The sequence below is a fragment of the Pelophylax lessonae genome (assembly GCF_965119305.1).
Source record: "Pelophylax lessonae genome assembly, chromosome: 12".
NCBI lineage: Eukaryota > Metazoa > Chordata > Amphibia > Anura > Ranidae > Pelophylax > Pelophylax lessonae.
The window spans coordinates 185,636,672-185,651,874 of NC_138779.1; the positions used below are offsets into that span (position 1 = coordinate 185,636,672).

Here is a 15,203-nt window from a genome sequence, read left to right on the forward strand (position 1 = left end):
AGAGGTATTTTAGTTACCCCCCCCCCCCCTACAGATCACCAACATCATCGATTACTTATCTGAGAGGCAGAAATTGCTCATGGAACCCCTAGCAACCTCTGAAGAAAGCCTAGGACTTCACGGAAGCCTGATTGAGAAAGGCTGTATTAAACAACAGAAGACTTGAGTTATACTTACACTTCACAGACAGCTTCAAAGGTATAGTAACCATTGTTGACTCATAGTTGACGTTACAGGTGATGGGCATCCCATCAGCTTGCGATGTTGGTGTCAGTACATATCGGCTAACAACTGTGTATGTTCCATCTGAGTTATTGGTCATGGTGGTGGTAACGTTGCCAGGGAGACTTGTTTGCCATGTGATGAGGGATGGGGGCCTCCCATTGGACGATCTGCATGTGGCTACAGTCTGTTCTTCACCATTTGCTGTAGCCTCAGTGTTGGCCTCAGCAGAATTTTGGGGCAAAGCTGCAAGGTGAAAAATAAGTACATGTCAGGATGGTTTAGTAAATCTAGAGGGAAGGAATGTGTATGCCTTGCTCAGCACATCCAGATTTGAGTTAGAAAATGAAAATGGCCACCAGGGGAAAAACTAAACTTTAATTTATAAACTATACAATACTTTATTAATGCCATTTATACCTAGTTTCTGTTTTTGAAGTCTCTTGTGGGAGTGAAAAAAAAAAACACCTAAAACACTAGTTAAGTGTACTTGTTGGACTTGCTAGTGACTAGTTAAGTAGACTTGTTGGACTTGCTAGTGACTAGTTAAGTAGACTTGTTGGACTTGCTAGTGACTAGTTAAGTAGACTTGTTGGACTTGCTAGTGACTAGTTAAGTGGACTTGTTGGACAGTGGACTTGCTAGTGACTAGTTGGACTTGCTAGTGACTAGTTAAGTAGACTTGTTGGACTTGCTAGTGACTAGTTAAGTAGACTTGTTGGACTTGCTAGTGACTAGTTAAGTAGACTTGTTGGACTTGCTAGTGACTAGTTAAGTGGACTTGTTGGACAGTGGACTTGCTAGTGACTAGTTAAGTAGACTTGTTGGACTTGCTAGTGAGCCTTCCTTAAACCAAAACTGTTTAACCATTAGGTGGTTGCTGCCAAGTTGAGGCACTCACTGTCTGCTCATGTATTGCTGTGCAGGAAAATCATGTGATGTTAAGATACCAGCTTAACCCAGCCATATAGGTCTAAAAAAGAAGTGAACAATGAAATGCCCTGCCACCTACATTGGATGCTGTGTGTACAAAGTGGTAGAGTTGGGCAATGTATATAAGAGGAGGACAGGGCAGCTGTGCTAGGTTAGTCCACAGTGAATAATGGCCAACCAAGCACAGCCACCACCACCCCCATCTTCATCTGTAGTGTTGTAAATGCCATTACTGTTGCATTTGCTGCAACCATAGATAAAAACATTGAATCAGCAATGGACAGGTTGAGTAGAAAGTGCACTTTCACTTTAGGACTTTTGCAAGTCAGGGTATGGTGGGGTTAGAGGGCTGAAAATATGCTTGTGGGTACATTTTTTAGTGTATATAGTTTGGTTTTAAGCTTCAAAGTGGGGAGATAAGCTTCATCATTTGATTTCTCCAGAGTAGTAGAATGAAATACGTGCATAGCATATCAATTTTACTAAGCCTAAAGCTGAACAAAGCAGTAACGGCTATGGTGAAAAACAACTGAGAGCAGACAACTTTTACAACTGTAGTCCTCCTGGGGTTCTATCACTGGCTTGACTGACCAGATAACGTCATTCATTTTTGCACGATAGAGAGTTGTGGTGCCATTAATTTCTAATGGCACTCCAATGCACTAATGCAGTGCACTGCAAGACACTGCCATACACTGTGGCGTGCTGCATTGGGGAAAAGTGCAGGTGTAGTCCATTCTGATGCATTAGTAGCCTAATAAAATTACCCCAATGCACCTGAATATAAAAAAATGTAAAAGGGACCTTACAGGCCAAGTTAATTAATTTTTTACCATGTATTTAGTATCATTTTTTTTTTTTTTGTAAATCAGCCTGGAAAGAATTGCAGCTATGATCAGTAAGACTTTCAGTCAGAGAGTTGGAGGAAGGGTCAATGGACTACGAGTGTGGGGATTCCTGCACTCGTATTCAATTGAGAACTACAAGTCTGACTGCCATGGTGGTTTATTTATTCACCATCACCAATCTCTGTGAATAGATTATTTTTTAAAATTTGTGTAAATTTAAACTGACAGCGGCAGCAGGGAGAAGAACCCCAACATGCTGTATGGGGGTGGAGGGAAGTTTGCACCATGTTACACCCTAAATATGGGTTAACATGGTGCAAAAGGTGGAGGTTACCCTTTAACCACTTCCTCCTAGGTGTACATCATATGACGTCCTGGACTTTGAGTGAAGATACCTTGATGACACCTGCTGCTACAGGCATCATCTAGATATATTTTTTTTTCAGCTGGTAAATCCCTGTGTTGAAAAAGCCATCCTAGCAGCTGATTAGCCACTGGATTGCTTTTACAGGCAGCAGGAGGGGACGTCGTTCCCCTCCTGACACCCTCCAGTGCCTCTCCAGGCTCGCCCCTGCGATCGGGGAGCCAGAGATCTGATCTGGCAGTGGTTTACCATAGAGCCGACCATGGACCAGATGGTCACTGGCCTTTTTTATGATCCTGGGAGGTGGAAGCGACGTCATGACACTTCCGACACTGGCAGATGTAAACACTGCCAAAATACATTTTTTTTTTAATCTCATGCTTGCCAGCATAGAGGAGAGAGGGGGGGGGTCTTATAGACCCCATATCTCTCCATAAAGAGGACCTGTCATGTCTTATTTCTATTGCAAGGGATGTTTAAATTCCTTGTAATAGGAAAAAAGTGATCAAAAGATAGGGGAAGTGTAAAAAAAACAAAAAAAGAAAAACAAAAAAGAAATTAAAAAACTCTGTCCCCTTGTGCTTGCATGCAGAAGTGAATTGCAACCGCCATTTTATTCTCTAGGGTCTCTGCAAAAAAAAAATTATAATATTATATATATATTTGGGGGTTCTAAGTAGTTTTCTACCAAAAATGTATGATTTTAACATGTAGGAGAGAAATGCCACAATTGGCCGTGCTGGAAGTGGTTAAAGCCCAACTGAAGACTGATTTTATTCTTGAAACTATTTTCCTGCCCTCTCACTGCAATGCCCTGTGCTGGAAGATCTGAGTAACAGCCACACTCAGCAAATGTCTTTACCCCGATCTGTATTTCAGAGAAGAGCAGGGGAGCGTCTACACCACTGAGATTTGTGGGTTCAGCTCTGGTTCCTATAGGACTGACCACTCATATCTAGCCACCCTGCACAACTGCTGTAACGTGCTGGAAAATTGAGCTTCTTACTACAAAGTCTTTCTGGCTACATATCGATTCCTGCAACCTCATCTGGACTTCAAACAAACTAAAATGTGCAAAAATAAATATCCAGTGCTCACAACCATTTACCTATGACAGTCAGTTTTGTCGTGGCCTTGCGGTTACCAGAAGGAAAGAGGGTTACTTCACAAGAATAGTCTCCTTCATTAATGGCAAGGACTGATGAAATGCGGAGCGTTGCGCTGCTTTGTGAAGGACCAATCAGCTGATAAGTGCTTGGGTCATTTATGTGAGTTCCATGTGTAGGACTGTAAACGGCTATGCTGCTGCCACGTTTTTCCCACATTATCTGGCTGACGTGGACATTGGGATCATTGCTGCTGATAGTGCATGGCAAATCGATTTCCTGGCCAATGGTACCGGTCACCATGTCCTTGACGGAGATCTCCTGGGCCTGTATGACTAAAAGCAGAGAATTCAGTCAGTATGGCAGAAGGTAATGGAAAGTACGATATTCGTAAAATAAAAGTTAGGCATACATTGGGCCTAGTTTATCAGTTTTTTTGAAGAAGTTACAATTTTCTATGGTAACCGTGCAACATTGGAAAATAAAAACAGGGAAGGCCTGACTGGCTGCTGTTAAGAGCCCATTCACACTAGCACGACTTGTGAGGTGACTTGTGTTGCCCCAGGTCGCTTGACCTAACAAAAGCAATGTTAATCAGTGCTGTCTTAATTGGCACTACTGAAGTCGCTCAGACTTCAGAAAAGGGTCCTGTACTACTTTGAGGCGACCTGTGATCCGACTGTCCCATATACTTCAATGGGAGTCGCCACCTTTATTATCAGACTTTCCAGGAAGAAGAAAGATTAGTCAGGCATTCCCCACAGACAAAGTAGCCTGTCTCTTCAAAGTAGTGCACAAGTCTCTAAACAAGCCTCTAAACAAGTCTCTTCAAGTCACGGGGCGACTTTCTGGTCGTGGTAGTGTGAACCGGCTCTCAGAGTCAAAAACAGCTCTTTTCTTTTGGGTAAAGCACACTATATCATAATACAGTCTATAACAAACAGGGCCTAATGTACACATAATGTTGCAATTGAGGAAGAGTGACGCTTCTGTATTGTGTGTCTCAAGAGATGTGAGACACTCAGCATTCCCTGGGACCTCTTTGGAAGATGGCGACATCACCCACTAAATTAAAAAAAGGGACAATTTTTTTTTTTTGAATTGTCGTTCTTGGCAAGATGATGATGCTAGGAAGGCAAAAAAAAAAAAAAAAAAAATAGGGGGTCGCAAGTAAATAAAAACAGGCTCAATTACAAAATACAGTATAGAAGTTCCCCAAGAGACTAAATAGTGCCATTGGTTACGATATCCATCAGATCCCCAAGGGACATAATAATACCATATAACTAGGTGACAGAGGCAGAATGTGCGCAATAGAATATTTGCTGTTACTCAAAAACCAAATAGCCCAGATCCACCACACAATTTTCCACCATACTGTAAAAACCTCTCATTCCAAAACATTGGCACCACTGCAGCCGATACTAACTGTATCAAGAGGTGTGAAACAAAACCAAAGAAAATTCCCAGCTCAACTCACCAGCTTGCCAGAAACCAACCGAATTATTAACAGTTAGCGTTAAAAACAGGAGTTTCGTTTGCACACATTTGCAAATACATGCGTAAGCTGCAGAGCCACTTCGCAGCTCCCCAGTATTATCCGCAGTCCTAACTCTATATATTTTTGAGAGCCTCCATAGTAGAAGCAAAATAATGGATAGGCAAAAGGACAGGTGACCCTGGAGGGAGCCCACCCCTCCTTAAAGGCACAGGGGCACACTGGACACCCAGCACATAGCAGCAAAGGTGTCCAGTGGGTCTCCTCACCAGTAGTCCAACAGTACAAACAAATGGCCACTTCCCAAACCTATAACTGGCCTTCGCATCAAGGAGCACATGGAACGGCAATGCATGTAAAACAAAACCAAAGGAAATTGCTTCCATTGTGCTACATTCAGTTGTCCATTCAGATGTCCAGTGTGCTCCTGTGCCTTTAAAGGAGGGGTGGGCTCCCTCCGGACTTTTTCCCTCTGCCTATCCATTAATAATGGATGTGCTTCTACTATGGAGTTTTGTTTTACATGCGTTGTTGCCCTTCCAATTGCTCCTTGCTGCGAAGGCCAGTTATAGGTGGGGCAGTGGCCATTTATTTGTACTGTTTTATGAGATGCTCAGTTTATAATCACTTACAAAATCAATGCAGGAATGTTTAAAAGATTGCTAAAAAATGGCAGTGTAACTTAAAAAAGATTCACATTTTCAAAATGTTTTAGGTTTCTTTGTCAGACGTTTTACAATTGTATATTGACCGGCAAACTTTATTGTAGCTAATCAGTCCTTAGATGCGACAGCTACATTCATTTATCCATCTCAGGTATTTTTTATAGGGACCTCAAATTTATGCTTTACATACAGCATATATTATATATTCACATCAGTCTCTGCCCTCAAGTAGTTTACCATTTATGGTACCTTTAAACATATACTAGGGCCCATTTAGATAGAAGCCAATTAACCTACCAGCGTGTCTTTGGAGCGTGGGAGGAAACCCACGCAGGCACAGGGAGAACATGCAAACTCTGTGCAGGTAGTGCGGTTGGGATTTGAGCCTATAACCCTAGTGCTGCTAGGCACTGTGCTACCCAATTAGTTTTTTTTTTTTTTCTTTTATTTTATTTTCACCTGGTTGATGTGTCAAAAACACACTTCCTGTCCTAGAGTGCTCAACGCTCGCTCATCGCTTTGTATCTATGAAATTGTTAGTGTTGTCACCCTAGAATAGTATGTTAGGAATACAGAACTTCTCACCCTCTCCTACTCTCCATACCAGAGAAGCTGACACTGGCGGCTGGTGCATTGGGGGCGCAGGGGCACAGCCCCCCCATCCATGCTTCCGGCCCCCTAATCTACATGGATTCCAATGTTTTTTTTTTTTCTTTTTGAAGCACGTTATTAGAGTCAGAGGCTCTAATAGGCTTCAAAAAAAGGGTGGGCTCGGGGCGCAGAGCACTGCGCCTGAGCCCACTCAGTTGTGTGACAATAGCGAACAAATGTTAGCTATGGTCACACAGATCCTCCTCCTGGCCAATCAGGAAGCAGGTTCTGAGACCCATTTCCTGATTGGCCGAAAGGAGAAGCCATGCCATTGGCCAAGGAGGAGGAGGGAGGAGACGGAGAAGACTGTGGGGGAAGCCACCGCTGCCTGTCCACATGTCTAGGGTGAGGGGTGAGTGAGCCGGCGATGGGTGTGTGGGTTGGTGTGGAGGGGGTGGGTATGGTGTGGTCCGTCTGCCGCCCCCCCCTCTCTAGCCCATGGAGCACCAGCCGCCACTGGAAGCTGATGTTCTATAGTCCACAGGGAGAATAAGGAACAATGTTAAAAAAACAGTGCAGCACATGCAAAGCGTACAGAAAGCCAAAAGCCCACTGGATTTCATGCAGGATCAGCAGGGTTTTTTTTTTTGCTATAACAAAAACGATTTCTATACCATATTTAACAAACTAAGATGTAGTATAAAAGCGAGAAGCTGGTTGTTAGGGTGCACATACAAGTTAAACTCCAAACTTTTCATACTGATCACTGGCCAATGAGGTAATATTAGTACTTGCAAAGGTTGGACCAACACCAGATCAGCACTGGACAGCTCCTAGAATACTTGCAATAAATGATTATTGTCCATTTAAGTCCGCTACTCATTTAAAATGAACAGCGCACATAGATGCGGTATTTATACCACATGTAATTGTGCTGCACTGCTTTCAAATTTCCCTTTAACTACTCGTTAGGAATCAACGATATGCACCATGCGTTGCTGAGCAATTACAAGTGTGAATACTGCTCAGTTGAACAATCTTTGGTGAATTGAGGCCTTTGTAATATTTATGAAGGCTATCTATCACTGGGCTTCCTGATGCCCCAGATTTCCAAGAAATATCCCATTTCTCACAAAGAGAGAACGTTTTTTTTTTCATGGAATGGAGACAGAAAGTGAATTGTTGGTCTACGGCTCATATAACCCTTTTACAGCATGAAGCGCTTTCCCAGAAGGCACTGTGTCACGTTTATGGCCTGAGCAAACCTCAGAGCAAAAAGAATTGGTCTCTAATGTACCTAGAAGCCCCATTAAAACTTAGGAATGTAAATAAAGTGTAATTGAAGGGCAGGCTCTGTAATTTTGACTTGTAACAGTAATGCCCTGGAATTTAAACTCAGATCTCGCTGCTTGCTTCCATTCCCTTTTAGTGCTGTATATTTATTTAAGGTGGCTTACATAGTGCAGAGGCAGAACAGATGGGAAAAAAAATCAGCTGCAAACCAATCAATGGTAGGATAACTGTAGATTTTTAGGTCAGAGCATATACAAATAGACTTTAAAGCTTTGGAAACAAATCCCTGGAATTATGGAATTTTAGCAATTTAAAAAACGGCCTAAAAGGGAATGTATAGACCTCATAAAAGACCCATTTCACCTATATATTATCAATGTGCTTAAGCTGAACTCCATGATGATATTTTGGGTCATAAATATGGTGTGGTGCATATTACCGGTGACGGTGTCCAGTTTTTCCCCATATTTTGTCTTTCATCACCGTAAGGGTCCACCATTTGGTGGTTGGCAAATTCAATCTACTTAAGTATCACCTCCAGGAAGGCTTGCTATGAAAGAAAAAGGAATTGGCAGCACTCCAGGTGAAGTCAAAATCAAGATTTATAGACTGGACATCCAAACATGACAATAGTGACAAGGTAGACGCGTTTCACACACTATACTGTGTGCTTAATCATTACTAATATGATTAGTGTGTGAAACGCGTCTACCTTGTCACTATTGTCATGTTTGGATGTCCAATCAATAAATCTGGATTTTGACTTCACCTGGAGTGCTGCCAATTCCTTTTTCTTTCATTGGAGGTGAGCCGGGGCGTGCACCGGTGTGTGTCATCAGGCATCTATACCACATTGAGCAGTGAGTTCTTCCTTCTCTGAAGGCTTGCTATGGTCGGTAGTGTGAGGACATCCATCTGTTATTGGACAGCAAAGCCCTGTAGAAAGTATCCCTCCCCTTATGTCCATCGCTACCTTCTCTGTACATTTATCCAAGGGGATTATAAGCCAACTGCAGCTGATCACATGGACAATACCCAACACCATGTTGCTGCTTGAGGAAGGCCTGTGACTTATGGCTTCCATAAGTAGGGTGGATCTAGATGTCAAAATATGAGCAGAATTGCTAATGTCTCACTGGGGCGGTAACCAGGGACATCAATTATAAGTAGTCGGTTTTAAAAAGTCAAAGAAAAATGTATGTAGATATGGACTTTAATGGCACATAGAAGATAAACAATTGCAAAAATCAATATATTTAATTTTTTAATAAAATATATTGATTTTACAATTGTTTCTCATCTATGTGCCATTAAAGTCCATAATTACATACATTTTCCTTGGATCTAGAGGTCATCTTTAATCTTTTCAAAATCTTTTAATGTAGAGCTTTTTTTGTAAAATGAACAGGGGGCCGGCAGCCATGTAGTGCTGGTAATTGTACATTTGTTAACTACATAAGCAAGCTTGCTTCACAGTGGATGAGCTTTGTTGCTCATTTTAAAATGTTGCAGGAAGTAAAAAAAAAAAAAAAAAAAAACCTCAATCTTCAAATCTCTATATTTTAAAAAATGTAAAATTGAAAAATTGATAAAAAAAAGGACTCTGCCGCATTCAAGGAGAAGCCTGAAGGCCACTGCAACATTCCTGGAGATGGCTGCAGGCCACTGCAACATTCCTGGAGATGGCTGCAGGCCACTGCAACATTCCAGGAGAAGGCTGAAGGCCACTGCAACATTCCTGGAGAAGGCTGAAGGCCACTGCAACATTCCTGGAGAAGGCTGAAGGCCACTGCAACATTCCTGGAGAAGGCTGAAGGCCACTGCAACATTCCAGGAGAAGGCTGAAGGCCACAGCAACATTCCAGGAGAAGGCTGAAGGCCACAGCAACATTCCAGGAGAAGGCTGAAGGCCACTGCAACATTCCAGGAGAAGGCTGAAGGCCACTGCAACATTCCAGGAGAAGGCTGAAGGCCACTGCAACATTCCAGGAGAAGGCTGAAGGCCACTGCAACATTCCAGGAGAAGGCTGAAGGCCACTGCAACATTCCAGGAGAAGGCTGAAGGCCACTGCAACATTCCAGGAGATGGCTGAAGGCCACTGCAACATTCCAGGAGATGGCTGAAGGCCACTGCAACATTCCTGGAGAAGGCTGAAGGCCACTGCAACATTCCTGGAGAAGGCTGAAGGCCACTGCAACATTCCAGGAGAAGGCTGAAGGCCACTGCAACATTCCAGGAGAAGGCTGAAGGCCACTGCAACATTCCAGGAGAAGGCTGAAGGCCACTGCAACATTCCAGGAGAAGGCTGAAGGCCACTGCAACATTCCTGGAGATGGCTGAAGGCCACAGCAACATTCCAGGAGAAGGCTGAAGGCCACTGCAACATTCCAGGAGAAGGCTGAAGGCCACTGCAACATTCCAGGAGAAGGCTGAAGGCCACTGCAACATTCCAGGAGAAGGCTGAAGGCCACTGCAACATTCCAGGAGATGGCTGAAGGCCACTGCAACATTCCAGGAGATGGCTGAAGGCCACTGCAACATTCCTGGAGAAGGCTGAAGGCCACTGCAACATTCCTGGAGATGGCTGAAGGCCACTGCAACATTCCAGGAGAAGGCTGAAGGCCACTGCAACATTCCAGGAGAAGGCTGAAGGCCACTGCAACATTCCAGGAGAAGGCTGAAGGCCACTGCAACATTCCAGGAGAAGGCTGAAGGCCACTGCAACATTCCTGGAGATGGCTGAAGGCCACTGCAACATTCCAGGAGAAGGCTGAAGGCCACTGCAACATTCCAGGAGAAGGCTGAAGGCCACTGCAACATTCCAGGCGACTAAAGGCTGTTGCCAAAGTTTTTAACGTAATAAGGCAAGCTTTCCCATTTGGTTTCCATGCCAAAAAAGCAACCCCTGATCTTAAATGGGCTACAATTTAACTCCTGCCTTGATTTATGTAACGTGTCAAAACAAATTTTTTCAGATCGCCGTAGTTCTGTTGGACTCTACTACAAAATTTGATAATGGCACAAGAATGACCAAAACTTGGGAAACACCTGCACTTACTATACTGTTTATTAACCCTTTTGATCTTCCCTAAAGTATTCCGTATTTAAGATCCTTCTAATGATCTCACATGCACACGCACAGAAAATGTGGCATGTATCCACACGCTTACATGCAGCAATTATCAGGCCTGCATGAGCTGGCTGCAGATATGTAAATGTAACGCTTCAGGGGGGAAAAGATCTACATGCTTTATATACTTCTGAAGTATTTAACTCAGCTTGGCACTCCAACTCCACTTCTTGCAGTGAAAGTGGGGGGGAGGGTGGACGTCTCCTAGAAACCTATAATTACAATGAAATGTAAAGCTGTAGCCAAGCAAAGAAGAGGTCCTAGATAAAGGAAAGCTTGCCTGGGTGAGGCTGATACAACAACAAACAGCTTCATGCAACTGGGGGTAGCCTGCTATCAGCAACAAGTCCAAAATAGGGTTTTAAAAAATGCACAATTCAATAACTGTACAAGCACCTTCAATGCCAAAAACCAAGGCCAAATTGAATGCATGCCATCTGTTAAATCCAACTCCATCCATACAAAACAGTATTCATTATTTTTTAGTATACTACATGCCGAAAGCCAGATTCTATAGATCAAGCCTCCTACATACTATGAGAATATTTGACGAATGATAGTCTTTTTTTTGCATGCTAGTGTCATAACGAAAATGAAGAGCTTACTAAAATTCTCGTACGACAGAATACAATTTTGGAAGTGATGTAATGTTTTGTGATCTATTCTTTAGTTTCCAAGCATGCGTAATCCTGCTCTTCCGATCTTGTTTCGGACAAAAACTGTCCGGATTAATTGAAAATTGTCTGATCTGGCATTGTACAGGAACAAATGTTGTGTTTTTTCCTTCAGATAATTTCAAATGAATGGTCATGATCGGCTCTCGAAAGCGGTGTACTGGCGATCAGATTATCGCACGATCGCCTCAAAAGCGGTATTTTTCCTCGGATTCTCTGATCATGTGTACTAGGCCTTTGAGACCAATATGGCAAGATTTTCCTGCAGTGGTTTTGTCCTTCCCATTGCTATACCCTCAAAGCTTTTAAGTTGTACTCTGACATAGGCAACTGACCAGTGAGACGTTAATTCTTCACTAGGTTTCGTGATGACTGCAGATGTAAGGCCGGGAAGGATTCTTAGGCTCCATGTACACGGGACGTTGTTAAAAGTCCCTTTGAATGCTGGAATTTTTAGGACGTTTGAAACGTCCGTTAGGTCGCGTTTGCACCCACGTTTAGCGGGCGTTTGTGTTTAGAACCGTTCCTAGAGGTAAAAAAAATGGTTCCCCTTTAAAATGGAAAAACGCGAACGCTAAACGCGGGTCATCGCGTTTGGTCCCATTTTTGCGTTTGAAACGCCGGGAAACACGCGTTCGAACGCAAATAATTGCTTTCCAAAAAACGTCCCTGAACTCAACTGCCTGCAATGACTGTAAACGACCCTGTGTACATGGACAGATAAGATAACATGTAGGTGGGTTCAGGGGCTTCTGAAAAAAAAATGCCCAACTGCTCCTAAACGGCCATTTACAACGTTCCGTGTACATGGAGCCTAAATGGGGATATCGGACCACTTAAGGGTCTGAAAAATTTAGAAAGCAAATGCACGACTCCAGCAATCAAGCCAAATATCAGACTTTGGTGGAGTTTATACTTATGCACAAGGCAGAGCAATAATGCCTTTGAGCAAAGTCCGTAAGATATCTCCCAGTGTGTGGTAGACCTATCAGTTCCTCTAAGCTTTCAGTGTGACAACCAACAGAGCTTTTATATATTATTGTAAAGCAGGACAGGACATTAAAAAACAAGCTTTTATTTTTCGACACACTCACATGAACAAAGCACTGCCTGCAGTGAATCATCAGATAGAAGTGTTTGCAAGGATGAGTAATAAAGGCCCCTTCCCCCCACCTTATAAAGTTTGTGCATTCCAGACAAGTGATAGGGCAAAATGGACTGACCACAAAGGACTTTTCACCCTCCAAATGAACATTACTAAACCCCGTATCAGCACATCCTTGTGCAGGTTATAGACAATGAATATTTTCGGACGATAAAATTTCCTGCTTGAAAACATTTATTGAACCAAAGATTTGCCCATGAAGTGCAACGCAACAGCTTCACTTAATCACTTGTTATCCGCATACCCTCACCTTCTCATCACTTCCCTGCCACTCTATTCAGCAGTTTGAAGAAAATATAAGTACCTGGTGCTTTCAGTAATGGGTGGGGGGTGCAACTCTATCCCCTTCCTGCCAAATGCACACAACGCTTGGTGCAAGAGTGGCCAATCACAAGATCACAAAAGCCCAACATCATCACTTGGCAGTTGGGGGAGAAAGTTCTTTATCCTTGTGTAAGCTTCCAGCAGAGCAACTTATAGCTGAGGAAGACAGCCAGGCAACCAAGTCAACCCGTTTCTTTGCGATAATCTTCCAATAGGACTTATTTTGTCCTGGTTGAATGATGATGTCCAAGAGTCCAAATAGGCGTTCTCGGGACAAAAATTGAATGGGTAGCTTGCAGTCTGTTTACAGCTTCCTTGCCCTTCTTCATGCACTAAAAAAGGAGGTCTCATGATATAAGACATGCATCCCACTGTTCTCTAATGTCTCTAGGTGGCTTGAGTTTCTGTACTTATTTGGAGCTCCAGCAGGCCAAACCATTTGAAGCTTACATAAACTAATGCCTCGCACACACGCAACGATAGTTGGCCAACAAATTTTCGGCCAACGTCCAATCGGCCGATTTTCGGCTTGTTAGTATGATGCTTTCGACAACCGACTGCGACTTTTCGGCAGAATAAAATCTGGTGTGCAGGCTATAAAATTTTTGTTGGCCGTCACCACAACGGCCGACTTTTCGTCAGTCAGTACAGATTTCGGCAGACAAAAATCTGATGAGCAAGACTAGGCATGCTCAGAGAAGAAAAAACACACGGAAAGTAAACCAGCACATGACATCACTTCTGAAGTTGTTTTTTGTTGGCCGAGAAAATTCGTGTGCAGTCTAGGCACATGTCAACCAACAAAACAACACTGGACAAAAGTCGGCCGATCGGTCGGCCGATAATCGTTGCGTGTGTACGAGGCATAAGATATGCCAATGGCACACACTACTGCAGTCTCCCTCATCCAGAGTTCCACCACTGATACCAATTATCATTTTAAACAACCTGTAGGGGAACTTCCTCCCTCTGACCACCAAGGAAATATGCATTCCTTCAACACACAACAGAATTAATGTGCTTTGATATACATATATAAACGAGCTATAGATTAGCAAGGGCTCCCAGAGACCTGAAAGTAATTTCAATAGTTCCTCCATGTTGCTCTAAATTATCATGGACAGAATACATAGAATAGCGAAGAGTAGGTCCCTTGAAGGATTTATAAAATTTTAGCACACCGTTTAGCCAGAGGGTGACCCGTTTTACTCATGTCCCATAGTTCCTTTTGTCATCTCCCCACTTCTTTCCTGCACATTAGACTGGGGATGACCTACTGGTGAGCTCCTCCATGTTTGCTCTAAATTATAAAAAGTTAAACTACAGCTAAAGGTTAAAAACCTGTCAGTTTTTAATGCTATATGTTCCCCAGTTAGGGAGATTCACCTTCTCTATTTGTTCTGTTTACCATTATCATTGAAAGTGAAAGAAAAAGAAAATCCCAAATTTTGGGTTGTCCACAGAAAAGTAAGAGAGGGGAAATCTTCCAATGGGGACAGGAGTTCAGGCGACCTGGGGGTCCCCAAGGAAATCCCTTAATTTGCAGGGATTTCTTCTCAATTTCTGTTTGGCTATGGGACAGGAAGTGAAGGAAAATCTCCGCAATGGGACAGAGATGGCGAAAGAAAAATCTGACAGGGGTATAACCCTTACTTGCTCTATCCAAAATGAAAAAAAAATGCATATAGTGCTACTTTAAATACACTGCCCTCCAGACAACAGACCCTAAAATACAGTTAGGCAAGCAGCACTGTGCAAGGAAATAGAACTATAGGAGGAGTAGTGTGTAACTGCTATCATTTTAAGCCATTTTCTTTGCACATGCTGGAAATGTAACTCTCACATTTGTTGTACTCTCAACCAAATTGTCAAGCCATCCAATGGCTGGTGTCATAACTGATCACATGGGCAGCATCATGGCAGTTGAAGATAAAACAGAGGCCAAGATGGCAGTTTCCTTGACTGAAACTGATAGGAGGGTTACTTCCACTTTAAGAAGCTGCTCAGGCAACCTGGGCTGCACAGAGCATGCTATATATATTTTTTTTATACACATATGCAATATATATATATATATATATATATATATATATATATATATATATATATATATATATATATATATATATATATATATATATATATATATATATATATATACACATATATACACACACACACACACACACACACATACATATACACACATATACACACACACACACCCCAATTAAATCGTCTAAAAGCTAATAGAGTATGAGATACTGTATTTATCGGCGTACAACACGCACCTACATTTTAGTAGAGAAATTTCAGGAAAAAAGCTGAAATTTAAAATAAACCGCTTTGAACTCAGAAAATTTTTTTTTAATCAAATGCAGTCTCACCA

General features: G+C 42.6%; 1 protein-coding gene across 2 annotated transcripts in view; it reads right to left on the reverse strand.

Moving 5' to 3' along the window:
* The window catches only part of NECTIN2 (nectin cell adhesion molecule 2), a 155,859-nt gene that overhangs the window by 96,821 nt on the left and 43,835 nt on the right, over positions 1-15,203 (reverse strand). For both annotated transcript variants that reach the window (XM_082273895.1, XM_082273894.1), the window contains exons 2-3: positions 3,476-3,808; positions 178-468 (exon numbers count right to left, since the gene is read on the reverse strand). In XM_082273895.1, coding sequence (XP_082130021.1) covers positions 178-468; positions 3,476-3,808 — 624 coding nt within the window. The remainder of the gene's footprint in view (positions 1-177; positions 469-3,475; positions 3,809-15,203) is intronic.